The following is an 18,140-nucleotide window of genomic DNA, read 5'->3' on the forward strand; positions in this document are numbered from 1 at the left end:
GAGCCTGTGCTCCGCAATGGGAGAGGCCGCAGCAGAGGGAGGCCCCGCATACCACAAAAAAAAAAAAAAAAAAAAAAAAAAATTATTTTCTATATGTACAAAAAAATAGACTTGATTTCAACCTAACTTTGATAACGGTTAAAGTGACACAAAACAAAAACTTTTTCTAGGAAAAAGAAGGCTGAAAAATAACTTACAAAAATACATATACAAAAAACTATTTAAATGCTCACTAGAGTACTGCTATAATGTACTATATTTTAATAAAGTAAATTTTAGTAAAAAAATTATAATCAAAATTTATATAACCAAAGAACTTTTAAGTCCCAACAGTTATTTCAAATATTTGACTAACTTTCATATATGCCCTAAGGAGCAGAGCACAACATGAGGACTTACTGAAAGGACTGACTGAAAACCCCAAATATTTTTTCCTTTTAAAACTGCAGCTCAATCTCTCTAGCCTATGCCAAGGGGAAATCACCATAGTATAGGATTCCCTGAGCGTGGTCTATCAAGTTATTAAAACTAGTGTCTCCAATTCTCATACTTACTTAGAGAGTCAGACTAGAGGAATAAAAAGTATAAATAGTGGCAGAGTACTCAGTATTCATCTCTCTACACTTCATTTTAATTGAATGCATCACCCTACCCATACAAAGATGATGTTACACACAGTGCAGAGAGCTTTCAATTTAAGTTCTTTTTCTAGAACTATAAGCATTAGAAGCAGTATGTCCAGCAGTGAGTCAGTTAGTACAAGTACATTCTAATGGCAGACTGGCTGCCTTTAGTATCCTGGCTGTCACCTAGTAGCCATATAACCTCAGCATCAGTTTCCTTATCTGTAAACTGAGGTAACAAAAGTACCTATCTCACAGATTTATGAACATTAAACGAAATAGTGCAAGCAAAAGATGTGGCTTAACGCCTGACAAATGAGTGCTTAAACACCACTGAGCAGTTCTATTTTTGATCCTCACCATCATTAGCGTTATCATCAGCTATTCTTTACACTCAGCTCCCCCCAACTCCCTGCCTGCCTAACAAATGGAAGCTTTCTCTGTATGGTTGGCAGCAGCTGAGGGGAACGGTCTATGGCTGCAAAACTGAGTGAAGTTCAGAAGATCTGAACTAGGGACCTACTGCCTTGATTACATGACTTTGTTATTGTTCTGAGTTCACTAGGATCAAATCAAGGCGAGGAAAAGTCTAAAACTTATGCGTACTTCTAACCCCTGTAATCACACTCAGCACTTGTCAACCAGTTCTCCCAACCACCACCCCACCCCCAGCCCGCTTTGATACTGTGCGTCAGTGGTGAATAAAACAAATATTTTTTTGTACTGAACAAACACATTCTGCCTCTTAAACCATAATTACATTGATTTAAATATTTACATGGTCAAGCACAGCTTATTTTATGCCTTAAATGTACCTCTGTACATTAGCTCTCAAAGGATTTAAAATATAATGATAAGGAAATAACTCTTGGAATTGACCTGGGATAAGTTAATGCCTTAATTTGGTAAGCAGTAGGTTAAACTGTATTGCTTATAAATAAATGATTTAAAACAAGAGTTAAATGCCAATCTACTTTATATTTCAAACTGAACCACAAAATTCAAGTTAAAAAAAACTTCAACAGATTTAACCTTCCCTCAGACTTAACTTACCTGCCTCAGGTTCTATGTTTAAATTAGTTGTTACAAAATTAGATGGGAAGAGTCCTATTCCTCTGTGATTTTCTCCTTTCCACCAATTGGCATCACTGAAAACACAGTACAAAAATGTCACTTGCTACTCTACATTTCAGTACACTAATGTCAAGAGTAATTAAGATAAAAATTAAATTTAGCCTACTTTGACAATACCAGCTCAAATCCCACTATATTTAAATGTAGTTCTTCTTAAACTTAATACGAACTATAAAAAAGCACAAATAAAATAAACATCCATACTCCCATACTTAAATTTAGAACCAATCAGCAATTGGTCATATTTGATTCTGGGCCTTAAAAAAAACCAAAACATTATAAATAACACTGAAGTTTCCTTTATCAACATCCCCAAGTCCCAAACTCACATCCATCCTTCATACCACCACTAACAAGTTGGTATGTCACCTTCCTTCAAGTGTATTTTTTATTCACTATATCTATATAGTAAACTCTATAGATAAAAATAGCTATGTATCTATAGATATCTATATACCTATAGATATCTATAGCCAGCTCTATAGATTAAATACTAGTCATTATAGGTCTTTTAAGTTTTATGTCAATACTTTCAGCTCTCTTTTAAAGATCCATCACACAAACATGGCATATTTGATTTATCCATCCCCATACAGGCGGACATTTAGGTTATTTCCAGTCTTTCACCCTTATGAAGATTGGGGCAATAATCATTCTAGATTTTAGGGCGCACATGCAACAATTCTCAGCTTATTCACAGACATGGACTTGCAGGGCCACAGAACATGTTACTAGTATTGCCACATGTTCCCTAAAGTGGCTGTGGCAATTCACCATCCTCCTTTCCCTCAGCGGTGTGTGAGAATGTCATTTCTGCTCACACGTGTTAATTGTCCAATCAACACATGATGTCACACAGGAGAAATCATCTCTCAATGCTGTGCTCATCTGCACTTCTGAGCATCCAAAATGCCTCTTCTGTAAACTGCTCGTTCATACCTTCTGTCCACTTTTTGTTTTCCACTGGGTCATTTGTCTCTTTTCATGGATATGTAGGAGTTCTGTACATATTCTGAATAGGATTTGTTTGTCTGCATTATGCAAATACCTTCTCTCAAACTGTCACTGTCTTTTAACATATGCTTATGGTTTTCTTTTATTGCATGCTGTCTTCTGTTTCTATAATCAAATTTAGCAACCTTTTACGGTTTACACTTTTTGTTTTTTTAAAATATTTATTTATTTATCTGGTTGTGCTGGGTCTTAGTTGCAGCAGGCGGGCTCCTTAGTTGCAGCACATGGGCTCCTTTAGTTGCGACACATGGGCTCCTCAGTTGCAGCACGTGGGCTCCTTAGTTGTGGCATGTGAACTCTTAGTTGCAGCATGCATGTGGTATCTAGTTCCCTGACCAGGGATCAAACCCTTGTATCGGGACCATGAAGTCTTATCCACTGCACCACCAGGGAAGTCCCTACACTTTTTTAAAAAAGAAATCTTTCTCTATCCTTGAACTCCTATTCTCCTATATACTTGTTTAATAGTTTCAGGTTTTTCTTTATATCCCTCTCCCACGTTTAGGTCTTTAATTTATTTGGAATGAAATTTTATGTACTGTGTGAAGCTGAATCAAATTTTATTTATACTGCATAAAAAACCATTCATCCCAGCAAAATTTACTTAATAGTACACCAATTTTTCTACTGATTTATGATAGCCTATCTTTCAAACAGCAAGTTGCTATCTGTTCATAAGCCTATTTTTGGATTCCATCCTGTTGCAACAGTCTATGTATTTATTTACTACAGCTTGTTAATATGCCTTGATACTTGGCAGGGGAAGTACCTTCTCTATGTTACTGTATACCTTCACATTTCCATATTAATGTTAAAATTAAAATGTTTTCAAGTTCTCTAAAAAACAGTCTTATTGGGCTTTTAATTGGAAATGCACTGCTTATGCATTAACATTGGAAAAATTAAATCTTTACAATATTACGGTTTCTTCACCATAAACATGGTCTCTCTCTCCATTTATATTTACATAAATATATTACATATATTTATATTCCTTTGTATCTTTCAAAGAATTTTATAATTTTTACCATAAAGTCCTTATGTACCTTTGTTAGGTTTATTTAATCCCTTGATCATTTATAATTTTGGAGACTACTGAGAATGACATTTTTTTCTACTACATTTTCTAAATAGTTGTGATTAAAGCATACCACTGATTTTTGTATACTGAGCTTATATCCAACAACCTGATGAACTCTTATCAGTTTTAACAGTTTGATCATTGATTCTCTTGGACCTTGTAAATGGACAACCACAGAATCTGGAAATGATAATTTTGTCTATTCCTTTCCAAACACCTGAAATAGACCCCCTGGATAAGCCTTCTTTCCTAGATGCTTGTACCAGGTGTGATTCTGCTTTCTTCTGGACCCCAACGTTACCTCTTACAGCATTCACAATCTGCATCCCACCTAATTACCTCTAACTTTAACTCCCTTATTCTAGGTTTTATGAAGAAAGAACTGTGCCCTCGTTCACTTTTTTATTATAAACACAGCTTATTTACATAACATTTTCTCAATAAATATTTACTGTAGCAAAGTAAAACGATTTTGTGTATCTACCCATTTAAAAATATACTAATGTATCCTTACTAAGCTATTTATAATGGATACCAAATACATTTGCAATCTCCTTTCACAGCAACAAGCTATTAGGTCTCACTCTTGCTAAATTTCGTCAACTTCTTTTAAAAGCAAAGTAAAACAGACTTAGGCCCAATACAGACAGATCTATTCTTTATTACAACTTTAAGTGATAGAGAAATTGCGAGGGAGAGGCAGTAGCAGATTAAGAATTGCAGAGGAGCTGAGTATAGTTTTTGGTTGCACTGATCAAAGGTAATATAGCTATATCTCTTCCTAAAGTTTTCTTTTGCCAGTAATTTTAGTATATACAACTCCTAATGTAAATGCATTCAGATGACTGAATATTTCTGTTTCCCAGTTGTGATAATAAACAATATTATTTAATACATTTTTAATCCAAGATCTAAAGAATACTTTATTACCAAATTTAACAAAAGAATAAGAAACTCACACTACCCAGTCTAATTTGAGAAAAAAATAACTAAGGTAGAAAAGGTTCTAGTATGATTTAAATATACCAAAGTCAAAAGCTGAATATCCAGCATTCTAAATTAAGGGTATTACACTTAATAACTTCAAAATATTCCAGAAATATTTAAAACATACCTGTCATCCAAAACAATAATAATTTCACCATGTTTAAAGGTTAGTTCATTGTCCTCAACAGCTTCAAAATCATATAAAGCTCTCACTTTCCTGGCAACTTTATTATCTGACTGAGTTTCTGCAGATGGATATAAGGGCTTTGTTTCTGTGTGCTGCTGCTTCTGCTCTTGCAATGATAATTCAATAGCTAGTTTGAAAAATTAAAATGCAAAAAACAAGACAGCCAGAATTAATTCTTATTTTTTAAAACTTTAATAAGAAATATTACATAATGTGCTATTTAATAAGAATAAATGAAGTGAATATTTTATTTGTCCAGTTAAATGCTAAACAATTAGCTTTTCTGGGGGCAGGAAGGGGAGAGGGGACAGGGCAGGGAACTATGACATTTTTTAAAATAAGTTTTTGCTCATTCCTTATTATCACAGTCTGTCAAATACAGCAGCTATTATTTTTACAGCAAACAGATTGTGACATTATAATATGGGTAGCTTTCCATACAGGACAAGTCATGAACACATTTCTGTGCTTGACTCATAACTTTGGCATTAAAGAAAAGGTGAAATGTAATCTTGTCAAAGGTAGGACATTAAATACATGTTACTGACAACGATTATGAGTTCAATTAATCTTATATCACGTCAATTGTTTCTCTTACTTTTCAGACTCCACTAGTTTTTAGATTAGCAACACTAAATTACACGTGCATGATCCTTTCTTTACCTTTAGCTATATCTTCATCTTCTTTGTTTTTGTTCGAGGACGTACCATTCTTGGCAGCAACTGAGACAATCTGTAATGTATGAGTAAAATGAACACAACTACCTTTCCAAGGAAAACACAAGCTCTATGATTATTCGTTCATGCTAATTAAAAAGTTAATTAAGTTCCACTTAAAAGTGAAGGTCTTTGTGATAATTTTAAGTAGTTGTTTTCAAGCACTAAAACAGAACATCAGAATTTTCAAGAAAACATTAAAAAATCACAAAGGGCACGAACTGGCTTACATTTTGCATAAATCTTAGTATCTGACACAGAACCTGGCATACAGAAAGTACTTAAATATGAATCTTTCCTGATTGCACTTCCTGATCTCAGTGGTCCAAGGTCTCTCATTCAGTGAGAGGTGCTACACTGCTAGAGGTGCAGGGCTACGCGAGCAGTAGAAGCAAGAAGCCATGATAATGACTGAAGAGAAGAGGAGGGAGGATGCAGACAAAAGGTGCAGCTCTAGGCATACATGTTAGGCCCCCTTTTACAACTCATTGTGTTTGAATGGTGTGGTGGTTCTTCAGGCATAGCAGAGGACTAAGGAAGGTCATGGTTAAACTTAAAGGCATGGAAGACAGAGATGTCCAGGATTCTGAACCATCAACCAGTTCTTTAACACAGATTTTTGAGAATGACCTGAAGAAAGGACAGAGCAGGAAAATGCTAGACTTTTATTACTTATAAGGTTTTTATCTCAAAATTCTACCTGGAACCCTTAGGCCTGGTCAGCTATAAAGGTTCTTTTTGTGTCTTCAGTCTACATTCCAAAATTTAAAAAAAATATACAGTACTTCTCTTAGTCTCTTTGCCTAGCCCACATCCTGGAAAATAAAAGGCACTGAGAGCAAAAGCCAAGACACAGTGTTTTTCTCCCACAGACGAAAATAAACCACCTACTCTGTGACTCATCATCCCTGCTCCCACCCCTGTGCTACTAAAGCTACCCCTACATCCCCAAATAAATTTCTCATCTTATAGTTCACCCTATCTTATATGTAAACTACACCATTCACTCCAGGCATATTCATTCTTCAACAGACAGGTCTTGAGCTTTCTGAAGTCCATGAACTGGTTCATGTCATTCCTTCCTTGATGACCTCTTTACTCCTCTCTACATATTGAAATACATTCCAGCCTAAAAATTCTACTCTTCACCTTCTTCACCATCCCAATCTGTAGTTAACCTCTCCCTCCTGGCATCTAGCTTGTGTACCCCTCATCCATATTTGTCACTTATAGTTAGTTATTTTTCACATGTATATAGTTACCCTCCAAACTGACTATAAATTTCTTGAACATAAGGGCTCTCTCACACATCTATGCCTTTTGCATGACTCTACCTTCAGAGTAGCATTAAACAGATTATTTATGGATGATTCACTTCTCAAAGTTCTCATTTGTAGAAGTAATTCACTTAACAATTACAATGTCTACTCAATATAAGGCACTACGCTAGATAGACTCATGTAGAGTGCAGGTGAGCAATGATGACTAAGATAAACCTTGCCAGCTTTTACCCAAGGTATATACCTTCAAAATACTATAGGGTCAACCATGAGTCTGAATGATCTCTTACCTGAGAACCTGCTGAAGGAAAAGTAATTCCTTCTTCTTTCATAGATTTAATAGTTGCAGATATCAGACTAAACTGAGGGTCCTTCTGAAATTCTTCTGACCACTCCACCATTAAAGATTTCAGTTTTTCACATACTTTAGGATGAGCCTTTTAAAGAAAAGGCAAAGAAAAAAATCGTTAAAATAAGTACTTGAATTATTTAACAAAGAGAATTACCACCAAAATTCTCTAATTTTATGAACATCAACAAAAGTCTAGCAATCCTTAGCCTAAATGAGCACTTGATAAATGCTTATTTACATTTTTTTTTTTTTTTTTTTTTTTTTGCGGTACGCGGGCCTCTCACTGTTGTGGCCTCTCCCGTTGCAGAGCACAGGCTCGGGACGCGCAGGCCCAGCGGCCATGGCCCACGGGCCCAGCCGCTCCGCGGCATGTGGGATCTTCCCGTACCGGGGCACGAACCCGTGTCCCCTGCATCGGCAGGCGGACTCTCAACCACTGCGCCACCAGGGAAGCCCCTTATTTACATTTTAATACATAGTTGTTTCTTGGAAAATTACCCTTTTTGAACATCAATGTTTATGTCTTATACAATGACAATGAATCTATTATATTCAGAGGTTATTTCTTTTATGTTTTCTTAATATTCTCAATATTAGATTAAGCTTTTTATATCAACTAAACTAAAATTCTGATATTTTTGCCACTAGTAGCATGAGAAGAGTGATTCAGAGCTTCTAACAGAAATAAATTAATAACAACCCCATCAAGAAGACCCTCTCCACCCTGCTCTAAAATAAAGGGCCCCTTTGCTCACCATCTCTAATGGGATCAGGACAGAATGGTGGTTAGTTTGGATTCTGAAGTCACAGAAACCTGGATCTGAACATCAACTATGCCACTTAGTAGCTGCATAACCTTAGACAAGTTACTTAACTTCTCTTAAGTCTGTTTCTGCATCTATAAAATAGGAATGATAAGGGAATCTAACTTTTAAGGGTTGTTAAGAGCTTTAAACAAGGTAGCATACATAAAATGCTTAAAGCAGTGACTGCTAACCCTCAATAAAGATCAGCTATTATCACTAATATATATGCTTTCGGGAGGAAAACAGTTTTTGGTGCTACAAATGTAAACAACACATTTTAGAACAGAAAGTTTTTTTCATTTCAAATCTATCTAAAATGATTTCCCTTACTATACAACTCTACTAATGCTTTATATAGTTAAAATAACACAGCATACATATTTTTTAATGACTTAAATTTCTTCTCTTTTTAAAGTTTACCTTATTTTTTATCACAGCACGTACTTCTGTTGCAAAATCACGGGAACATACTTCTAAATGAAATATCTTTCCACAGTTTGCCACACAAGCCCCAAGAAGCTATTAATTAAAATAAAAATCAATATACAAATGTTGAGATATTATCTTACTTAACTGAAATAAACACACATTTAAAATTTGGGTCAAATAATAACATGACTTTCACTTACAGTTAATGCCTGCAGAGCAACATGAGGAACCTTATGATTTACCCTTTTCATTATGGCTTTTAGGCAATCTTTTGCTCTAAAAAAATGAAGAAGGTTAAGTGTTCAGAATTTCATTCAAACATTTACTTTTAATTTTTATTTATTTATTTATTAATGGCTGTGTTGGGTCTTCGTTTCTGTGCGAGGGCTTTCTCTAGTCGCGGCAAGTGGGGGCCCCTCTTCATCACGGTGCGCAGGCCTCTCACTATCGTGGCCTCTCTTGTTGCGGAGCACAGGCTCCGGACGCACAGGCTCAGTAATTGTGGCTCACGGGCCCAGCTGCCCCACGGCATGCGGGATCTTCCCAGACCAGGGCTGGAACCCGTGTCCCCTGCATTGGCAGGCAGACTCTCAACCACTGCGCCACCAGGGAAGCCCCCAAAATTTACTTTTAAATTTAAAGTTATTTGGTAGCAGAATACCTTACACATACACCTGCAAACGTCACTTCATTAAAGGACTAAATCTATAAAATGATCTTACACAACGTTTTGCTCATAGACTTGTAGAACTTAAAAAAAAAAAAAAGAAAAAGAAAACTTGTTGCAAAGGTTGTACATTCCAAAATCAAAAATGAAGAGCCAAATCATTTCAAAAAAGGTCAGTCAACGTAAGAGAACAATATCATATAAATTACCTTTTCATTTCTTCAAGACAGACTGAGCTTTCACACAGCAAATTCTTATCTTGTGGGAAAAAAACTAGCAAGATATATAGTCTCAAAAGGTTTAAGTATAAACATGCCCCATAGACTTGTAGAACTTAAAAAAAAAAAAAAAAAAGAAAAAGAAAACTTGTTGCAAAGGTTGTACATTCCAAAATCCAAAATGAAGAGCCAAATCATTTCAAAAAAGGTCAGTCAACGTAAGAGAACAATATCATATAAATTACCTTTTCATTTCTTCAAGACAGACTGAGCTTTCACACAGCAAATTCTTATCTTGTGGGAAAAAAACTAGCAAGATATATAGTCTCAAAAGGTTTAAGTATAAACATGCATGAATGCACTTTGAAAAGCTGTAATGTTAAAACAAATGCTTTCATCAGTCTTCTAAACTTCTAATGTATAATCAGTTCAGCTTGACTGCCCCATTCCATCCCCAAAGCACCATTATTTATATTCATTTTTTCATTATGATTTATTGCATTTACCTATTCATTATTGAAAGCTCTTTTTAGTATATATGTATTATGTTATTATATTCATCTACTTCATTATTAAACATGTCTAAGTCACAGGGGAATTCCCTAAATAATTAAGTCTATTCATTGTTAACATGTGTCCCTACTGTAACAAGGCTTTAATTATGCATTTTAATATTTCAAGTTTTTGGTCAATTCTTTTCATTTGTTCTTTCAGGGTGAGGTTAACCACATAAATCCAGCCACCAGCATGTCTTTACTTTTATCCTCCAAAAGGAAATAGTAAAAATCCCATTTTCCTTCCAAAGTTACATCAGGATAAGAGACACAGATTATTAAGCTCCTAGACATTCAGTGGGCATGACTGGGCATCTTACCCATTAGGAGTGCTTCCAACTTTGTCACATATGTCCATAATAAGACTCCAGTCTTCTGTAGTGTTGTACTCATTTGTGGCCTTTTCTATAAGAGATAAGCACACATAAAAATAAGGATGTCTTGCATAACAATAAATACCAAGAAAGACATAAAAGCAGCAAGAGAAAAGCAACCAGTTACACACTAGGGAACTCCTGTAAGACCATTAGCTGACTTTTTGGCAGAAACTCTACAGGCCAGAAGAACATGGCACAATATGTTTAAAGCGATTAAAGGAAAAAACCTACAAACAAGAATACTCTAGCCAGCAAAGATATCACTCAGATTTGAAGGTGAGATGAGTTTCACAAATGAACAAAAGCTAAGAGTTCAGCACCACTAAGCTGGCTTTACAAGAAATGTTAGGGCTTCCCTGGTGGCGCAGTGGTTGAGAGTCCGCCTGCCGATGCAGGGGACAGGGGTTCGTGCCCCGGTCCGGGAAGATCCCACATGCCGCAGAGTGGCTGGACCCGTGAGCCATGGCCGCTGAGCCTGCACGTCCGGAGCCTGTGCTCCGCAACGGGAGAGGCCACAACAGCGCGAGGCCCGCGTACCACAAAAAAAAAAAAAAAAAAAAAAAAAAAGAAATGTTAAAGAGACTTCTCTAAGCAGAAAAGACCACAACTAGAAATAGGAAAATTATGAAAGAAAAAATCTCACTGGTAAAAGCAAATATACAGTAAAGGTAGTAGATTAACTACTTACAAAGCTGGTAGGAAGGTTAAAAGACAAAAACAGTAAATTCATCTATAACCACAAGAATAATTAAGGGATACAAAAAAATGAAAAACTGTAAAATATGACATAAAAAAATTAAAAGTGTGTGTAGGGAAATGTAAGGTGGTTAGAATGTTTTTGAACTTAAGGTCATCAAGTCGGGACTTCCCTGGTGGCACAGTGGTTAAGAATCCACCTGCCAATGAAAGGGACATGGGTTCGAGCCCTGGTCCTGGAAGATCCCACATGCCGTGGAGCAACTAAGCCCGTGTGCCACAACTACTGAAGCCCACATGCCTAGAGCCCGTGCTCTGCAACAAGAGTAGCCAAAGCAATGAGAAGCCCACACACCGCAACAAAGAGTAACCCCCGCTTGCCTCAACTAGAGAAAGCCTGTGCACAGCAACAAAGACCCAATGCAGCCAAGTATGTAAATAAGTTAATAAAAAAAGAAGTCATCAAGTCAAGAAATATACATATGATTATATATATGTATATGTCTTGATATATGTCTGTATGTTGATATTTATAAAATTCATGCTAACCACAAATCAAAAACCTACAATAAGGACTTCCCTGGTGGCGTAGTGGTTAAGAATCTGCCTGCCAATGCAGGGGACATGGGTTCGAGTCCTGGTCCAGGAAGATCCCACATGCCGTAGAGCAACTAAGCCCATGTACCACAACTACTGAGCCTGCACTCTAGAGCCTGCGAGCCACAACTACTGTGCCTGTGTGCCACACCTACTCGAGCCCATGCAGAGCAACTAAGCCCATGTACCACAACTACTGAGCCTGCACTCTAGAGCCTGCGAGCCACAACTACTGAGCCTGTGTGCCACAACTACTGAAGCCCATGCACCTAGAGCCTGTGCTCCACAACAAGAGAAGCCACCGCAATGAGAAGCCTGCGCACCACAACGAAGGACAGCCCCCACTCACAACTAGAGAAAGCCTGTGCACAGCAATGTAGACCGAAAGCAGCCAAAAATAAACAGATTAACTAAAAGAAACCACTCCAAAACCTACAATAGATACACATACAAAAAAGAGAAAAGAATCCAAATGTAACACTAAAGATGGTCATCAAATCACAAGAGATCAAAGGAAAAAGGACAAAAAAGAACTATAATAACAACCAGAAACAATTCACAAAATGGCAGTAAGTACAAACCTATCAATAATTACTTTAGGGCTTCCCTGGTGGCGCAGTGGTTGCGCGTCCGCCTGCCGATGCAGGGGAACCAGGTTTGCGCCCCGGTCTGGGAGGATCCCACATGCCGCGGAGCGGCTGGGCCCGTGAGCCATGGCCGCTGGGCCTGCGCGTCCGGAGCCTGTGCTCCGCAACGGGAGGGGCCGCAGCAGAGGGAGGCCCGCATACCACAAAAACAAAAAACAAAAAACAAAAAACAAAAAAAATAATAATTACTTTAAATGTAAATGGACTAAATGCTCCAATCAAAAGACATAGGGTGGCAGAATAAATAAAAAAACAAGACTCGTATATACATGCTGCATGCAAGCAACTCACTTTAGATTGAAAGATACATACCAACTGAAAGTGAGCGGATGGAAAAAGGTATGTGTTCCATACAAATGGAAACAAAAAGAAAGCTGGGGTAGCAATATGTGTATCAGATAAAACAGACTTTAAAAAAATAAATAAATAAATAAATAAAACAGACTGTAACAAGAGACGAAGACAGACATTACATAATGATAGAGGGATCAATCCAACAGAAGATACAACAATTGTAAATTATGCACACAACATTCAAGCACCTAAATACATAAAGCAAATATTGACAAACATAAATGGAAATATTGACAGTAATATAATAATAGTAAGGGACTTTATCACCCCATTTACATCAATGGACAGATCATCCAGACAGAAAATCAATGAGGGAACACTGGCCTAAATGACACAATAGAGCAGATGGAACAAACATATTTAGAACATTTCATCCAAAAACAGCAGAATACACATTCTTTTCAAGTGCACATGGAACATTCTCCAGGAGAGATCATATGCTAGATCACAGAACAACTCTCAATAAATTTAAGAATTAAATCATACCAAACATCTTTCTCTGACTACAGTGGTATGAGACTAGAAATCAACTACAAGAAAAAAACTGCAAAGAACACAAACACATGGAGGCTAAACAATATGTTACTAAATAACCACGAGACACTGAAAAAAAATCAAAGAAAAAATTTAAAAGTACCTGGAGACAAATGAAACTGGAAACATAATGATCCAAAATCTTTGGGACACAGCAAAAGCCGTTCTAAGAGGGAAGTTTAGAGCAACAGAAGCCAGGCTCAGGAAACAAGAAAACTCTCAAATAAACAACCTAAACTTACACCTAAAGGAACTAGAAAAAGAAGAACCAACAAAACGCAAAGGTTAAGAGAAGAAAGAAAATAAAGACCAGAGCAGAAATAAATGAAAGAAAGACTAAAAAAAAATAGAAAAAAATCAATGAAACTCAGAGCTAGTTCTTTGAAAAGATGAATAAAATTGATAAAACTTTAGACAGACTCAAGAAGAAAAAAAGAGAGGGCCCAAATAAATAAAATCAGACATAAAAGAGAAGTTATGACTGACAATGCAGAAATACAAAGGCTCATAAGAAATTACTATGAACAATTGTATGCGTGTAAAAGGGGCAACCTAGGAAAAATGGATAAATTCCTAGAATGTACAATCTCCCAGGACTGAATCAGGAAGAAAAAGAAAACATGAACAGACCAATTACCAGTAATAAAATTGAATCAGTAATTCAAACAAACAAAAACACCCTCCAAGAAACCAAAGTACCAAAGTCCAGGACCAGAGGGCTTCCCAGGTGAATCTATCAAACATTTAATGAAGAGTTAACATCTACTCTTCTCAAACTATTTCAAAAAACTGAAGAGGAACGAATGCTTCCAAACTCATTCTACCAGGCCAGCATCATCCTGATATCAACACCAGACAAAGAACTCACACAAAAAAAGAAAATTATAGGCCAGTATCACTGATAAGTATAGATGCAAAAATCCTCAAAAACATATTAGCAAACAAAATTCCACAATACAGTAAAAGGATGGTACACCACAACCAAGTGGGATTTATCCCAGTGATGCAAGGATGGTTCAACATCCACAAATCAATCAATGAGATACACCACATTAACAAAGTGAAGAATAAAAATCATATGAGCATCTTAATAGAAACAGCTTTTGACAAAATTCAAAATCCATTTGTGATAAAAACACTCAATAAAGTGGGTATAGAGGAAACATACCTCAAAGTAATAAAGACCATATACGAAAAACCCAGAGCCAACCTCATACTCAATGGTGAAAAGCTGAAAGTATTTCTCCTGAGATCAGAAACAAGACAAGGATGCCCACTCTTGCCACTTTTATTCAGCAGAGTATTGGAAGTCCTACCCACAGCAACCAGACAAGAAATAGAAATAAAGGGAATCCAAATTAGAAAGGAAGAAATAAAACTGTCACTGTTTGAAAATGATATACTATATGTTGCTTTTCTATACGTTAACAACAAACTATCAGAAAGGAAAATTAAGAAAATAATCCCACTTACAATTGCATTAAGAAGAATACAATTCCTAGGAATAAATCTGACCAATGAGGTAAAAGACCCATAGTTAGAAAACTAGAAGACACTGAAGAAAGAAGTTGAAAACAACACAAACAAATGGAAAGATATCCTGTGTTCTTGGATTGGAAGAATTAATATTGTTAAAATGACCATACTACCCAAGGCAATTTACAGATTCAATGCAATCCTTATCAAAATACCAATGGCATTTTTCAAAGAACTAAAGCAAATAATTCTAAAATTGGTACATAACCACAAAGACCCCAAACAGCCAAAATAACCTTGAGAAAGAAGAGCAAAGCTGGAAATATCACACTAGCTGATTTCAAATTGCTAAAAAGCTCCAGTAATCAAAACAGTATGGTCCTGACATAAAACAGACACGTGGATCAATGGAACAGAATAAAGAGCCAAGAAATGAACAACACACTTATATGATCAATGAATCCATGAGAAAGGAGGCAAGAATATATAATGAGGAAATAAATTCTTCAATAAATGCTGTTGGGAAAACTGGAGAGCTACATGCAAAAGAATCAAACTGTACTACTTTTTCACACCATATACAAAAATAAAGTCAAAATGGATTAAAGACCTAAATGTTAAGACCTGAAACCATAAAACTCCTAGAAGAAAACATAGGCAGTATGCTCTCTGACATCAGTCTTAGTAGTTTCCTTTGTATATGTCTCTTCAGGCAAGTGAAACAAAAGCAAAAATAAACAAATGGGATTACATCAGATTTAAAAAGATTTGGCACAGTGACGGAAACTATCAACAAAACAAAAAGGCCACCTACTGAATGATATATCTGATAAGGGATATCCAAAATATACCAAGAACTCATACAACTCAACATCAAAAAAAGCCATCAACCCAATTTAAAAAATGAGCAGAGGAAATGAACAGACATTTTTCCAAAGAAGACTTACAGATGGCCAACAGACACATGAAAAGATGCTCAACATCACTAATCACCAGGGACGTGCATATCGAAACCACAATGAGATACCACCTCGCACTTATCAGAATGACTATCATGAAAAAGACAACAAATAACATGTGTTGGCAAGGATGTGGAGAAATGTGAACTCCCATGAACTGCTGGTGAAACTGTAAATTGGTGAGCCACTATGGAAAATGGTATGGAGGTTCCTCAAAAAATTAAAAATCGTACTGCCATGTGATCCAGCAATTTCACTCTGGGTATTTACCCAAAGAAAATAAAAACAATAATTCTAAAAGATATATGCACTTCAATGTTCACTGCAGCATTATTTATAAGAGCCAAGATATGGAAGTAATCAAAGCACCCAGCAAAAGAGGAATGGATTAAGAAGATGTGGTGTGTGTATATACATGTATGTAATGGAATATTACTCAGTAATACTCTAAAAAAATGAAAAAAATAAAATTGCCATTTGTGACAACATGGATGGATATAAAGAATATTATGCTAAGTGAAATAACTCAAAGAGACAAATACTGCATGAACTCACTCATACGTAGAATCTAAAACACAAAACAAAATGAAACAAGTCGAAACAGACTCAACAAATGGGTGGTTGTCAGAAGGGAGGGAGTTGGCAGGGTGGAGGGGCAATAGATGAGGGGAATATTTTAAAACTTCAGTTTTAAAATAAATAAGCCACAGAGATAACAATACAGGATTAGGAATACGGTTAATAATGCTGTAATAACTTGATATGGGCACAGATGGTTACTAGACTTATTATTATGGTGATCATTTCATAACGCACCCAAATGTCAAGCCACTATGTTGTACTCCTGAAACTAACAATATTTTACATTAACTATACTTCAGTTAAACTACAGTAAAATAAAATAAAATAAAAATACCAAGAAAGGCACAGTAGTTAACATTGAGAAGTCTTACCTTTTCTTTTGCCAAATATAAAAGTTGCACAGAAAGATTTCAGACAATGAGTACTTTTACTAATTTCTTTTAAGTTGTATAATTAAATGTGCTGAGGTACACCAATAAAATGTCTTCTAAATAATTAAATACTAAATAAATTTCAAATGATCAATAATTCTACCAAATTCTTATTTCAAAGAAAGCCTTAAAAATGTGTTACAATATAAGGAAACATGGAGTAAACTGTTCACTGAAGCATTTTTTTTTTTTTTTTTTTTTTTTTTTTTTTTTTTTTTTTTTTGCGGTACGCCGGCCTCTCACTGCCTGGGCCTCTCCCGTTGCGGAGCACAGACTCCGGACGCGCAGGCTCAGCGGCCATGGCTCACGGGCCCGGCATGTGGGATCTTCCCGGACCGGGGCACGAACCCGTGTCCCCTGCATCGGCAGGCGGACTCTCAACCACTGTGCCACCAGGGAAGCCCACTGAAGCATTTTTTAAGAGCAAAAAGGAAAATGGATTAAGAAAATATAGTAAATTCATACAATAGAATGTGAAAATGAGTTATAAAGAACTGAACTGTCCAAAAATCTGTAAATCTCAAAATGATGATTTGTTTGGCTTATGCTGAGTTTAAAAAGCTAATACTATATATAACATTCACATGAACTTTTAAAACAGCTAAACTGAGATATAATGCACATCCCAATACAATTCACCATTTAAAGTGTACAATTCAATGCTTTTAGTATATTCACAGAATTGTGCAACTATCACCACTATCTAATTTTAGAATATTTTCATCATCCTAAAAATAAATCCCTAACCATGGGAAATCACAGCCCATTCTCCCACTAGACAACCACTCATCTACTTTGTTTCTATACGTTTTTTGGACTTCACATATAAATGAAATCATATAATATACAGTCTTTTGTAACTGGCTTCTTTTACTTAGTATAATGTTTTCAAGACTCATCCATGTTGAAGCATGTATCAGTACTTCATTTCTTTTTACAATATTGAATAATATTTCATTCTACAGATATACCTCATTTTATTTATCTGTTCACCAGCTGATGAACATTTGGGTGGGGTTTTCTTTGTGGTTTTTTTTAGCTAAGTTTGAATAATGCAATGCTGCTATGAACATCTGTGTACAAGTTTTTGTGTGGATATATGTTTTCATATCTCTTTGGCATATACCTAGGAGAACTGCTGAGTTGTATGGTAACTCTGTTCAATTTTTTTAGGAAATGGCAAACAGTTTTCCAAAGCAGCTGTATCATTTTACATTCTTCCTAGCAATATATGAATGTTTCATATAAAATTAAAACTTTATGTTTTAAAAAAACATTTAAAAGTATGCTCTATTCTTTAGATATACATATATAGACAGTAAATATATTAACATATGCACAAGAATGATAAACACCAAACTGGAGGTGGATGGGGAATTAAAATGATGTACAGAGCTTCCCTGGTGGCGCAGTGGTTGAGAGTCCGCCTGCCGATGCA

The 18,140-nt window shown here is 36.0% G+C and overlaps 1 protein-coding gene across 4 annotated transcripts in view; it reads right to left on the reverse strand.

Moving 5' to 3' along the window:
• Nucleotides 1-18,140, reverse strand: part of STAM2 (signal transducing adaptor molecule 2) — a 57,725-nt gene that overhangs the window by 11,091 nt on the left and 28,494 nt on the right. For all 4 annotated transcript variants that reach the window (XM_024122264.1, XM_024122261.3, XM_024122263.2 and 1 more), the window contains exons 2-8: nt 10,370-10,454; nt 8,811-8,886; nt 8,602-8,700; nt 7,314-7,460; nt 5,690-5,759; nt 4,967-5,153; nt 1,677-1,771 (exon numbers count right to left, since the gene is read on the reverse strand). In XM_024122264.1, the coding sequence (XP_023978032.1) occupies nt 1,677-1,771; nt 4,967-5,153; nt 5,690-5,759; nt 7,314-7,460; nt 8,602-8,700; nt 8,811-8,886; nt 10,370-10,454 (759 nt within the window). The remainder of the gene's footprint in view (nt 1-1,676; nt 1,772-4,966; nt 5,154-5,689; nt 5,760-7,313; nt 7,461-8,601; nt 8,701-8,810; nt 8,887-10,369; nt 10,455-18,140) is intronic.

The sequence above is a fragment of the Physeter macrocephalus genome, chromosome 2, assembly GCF_002837175.3.
Source record: "Physeter macrocephalus isolate SW-GA chromosome 2, ASM283717v5, whole genome shotgun sequence".
NCBI classification, from domain to species: Eukaryota; Metazoa; Chordata; class Mammalia; order Artiodactyla; family Physeteridae; genus Physeter; species Physeter macrocephalus.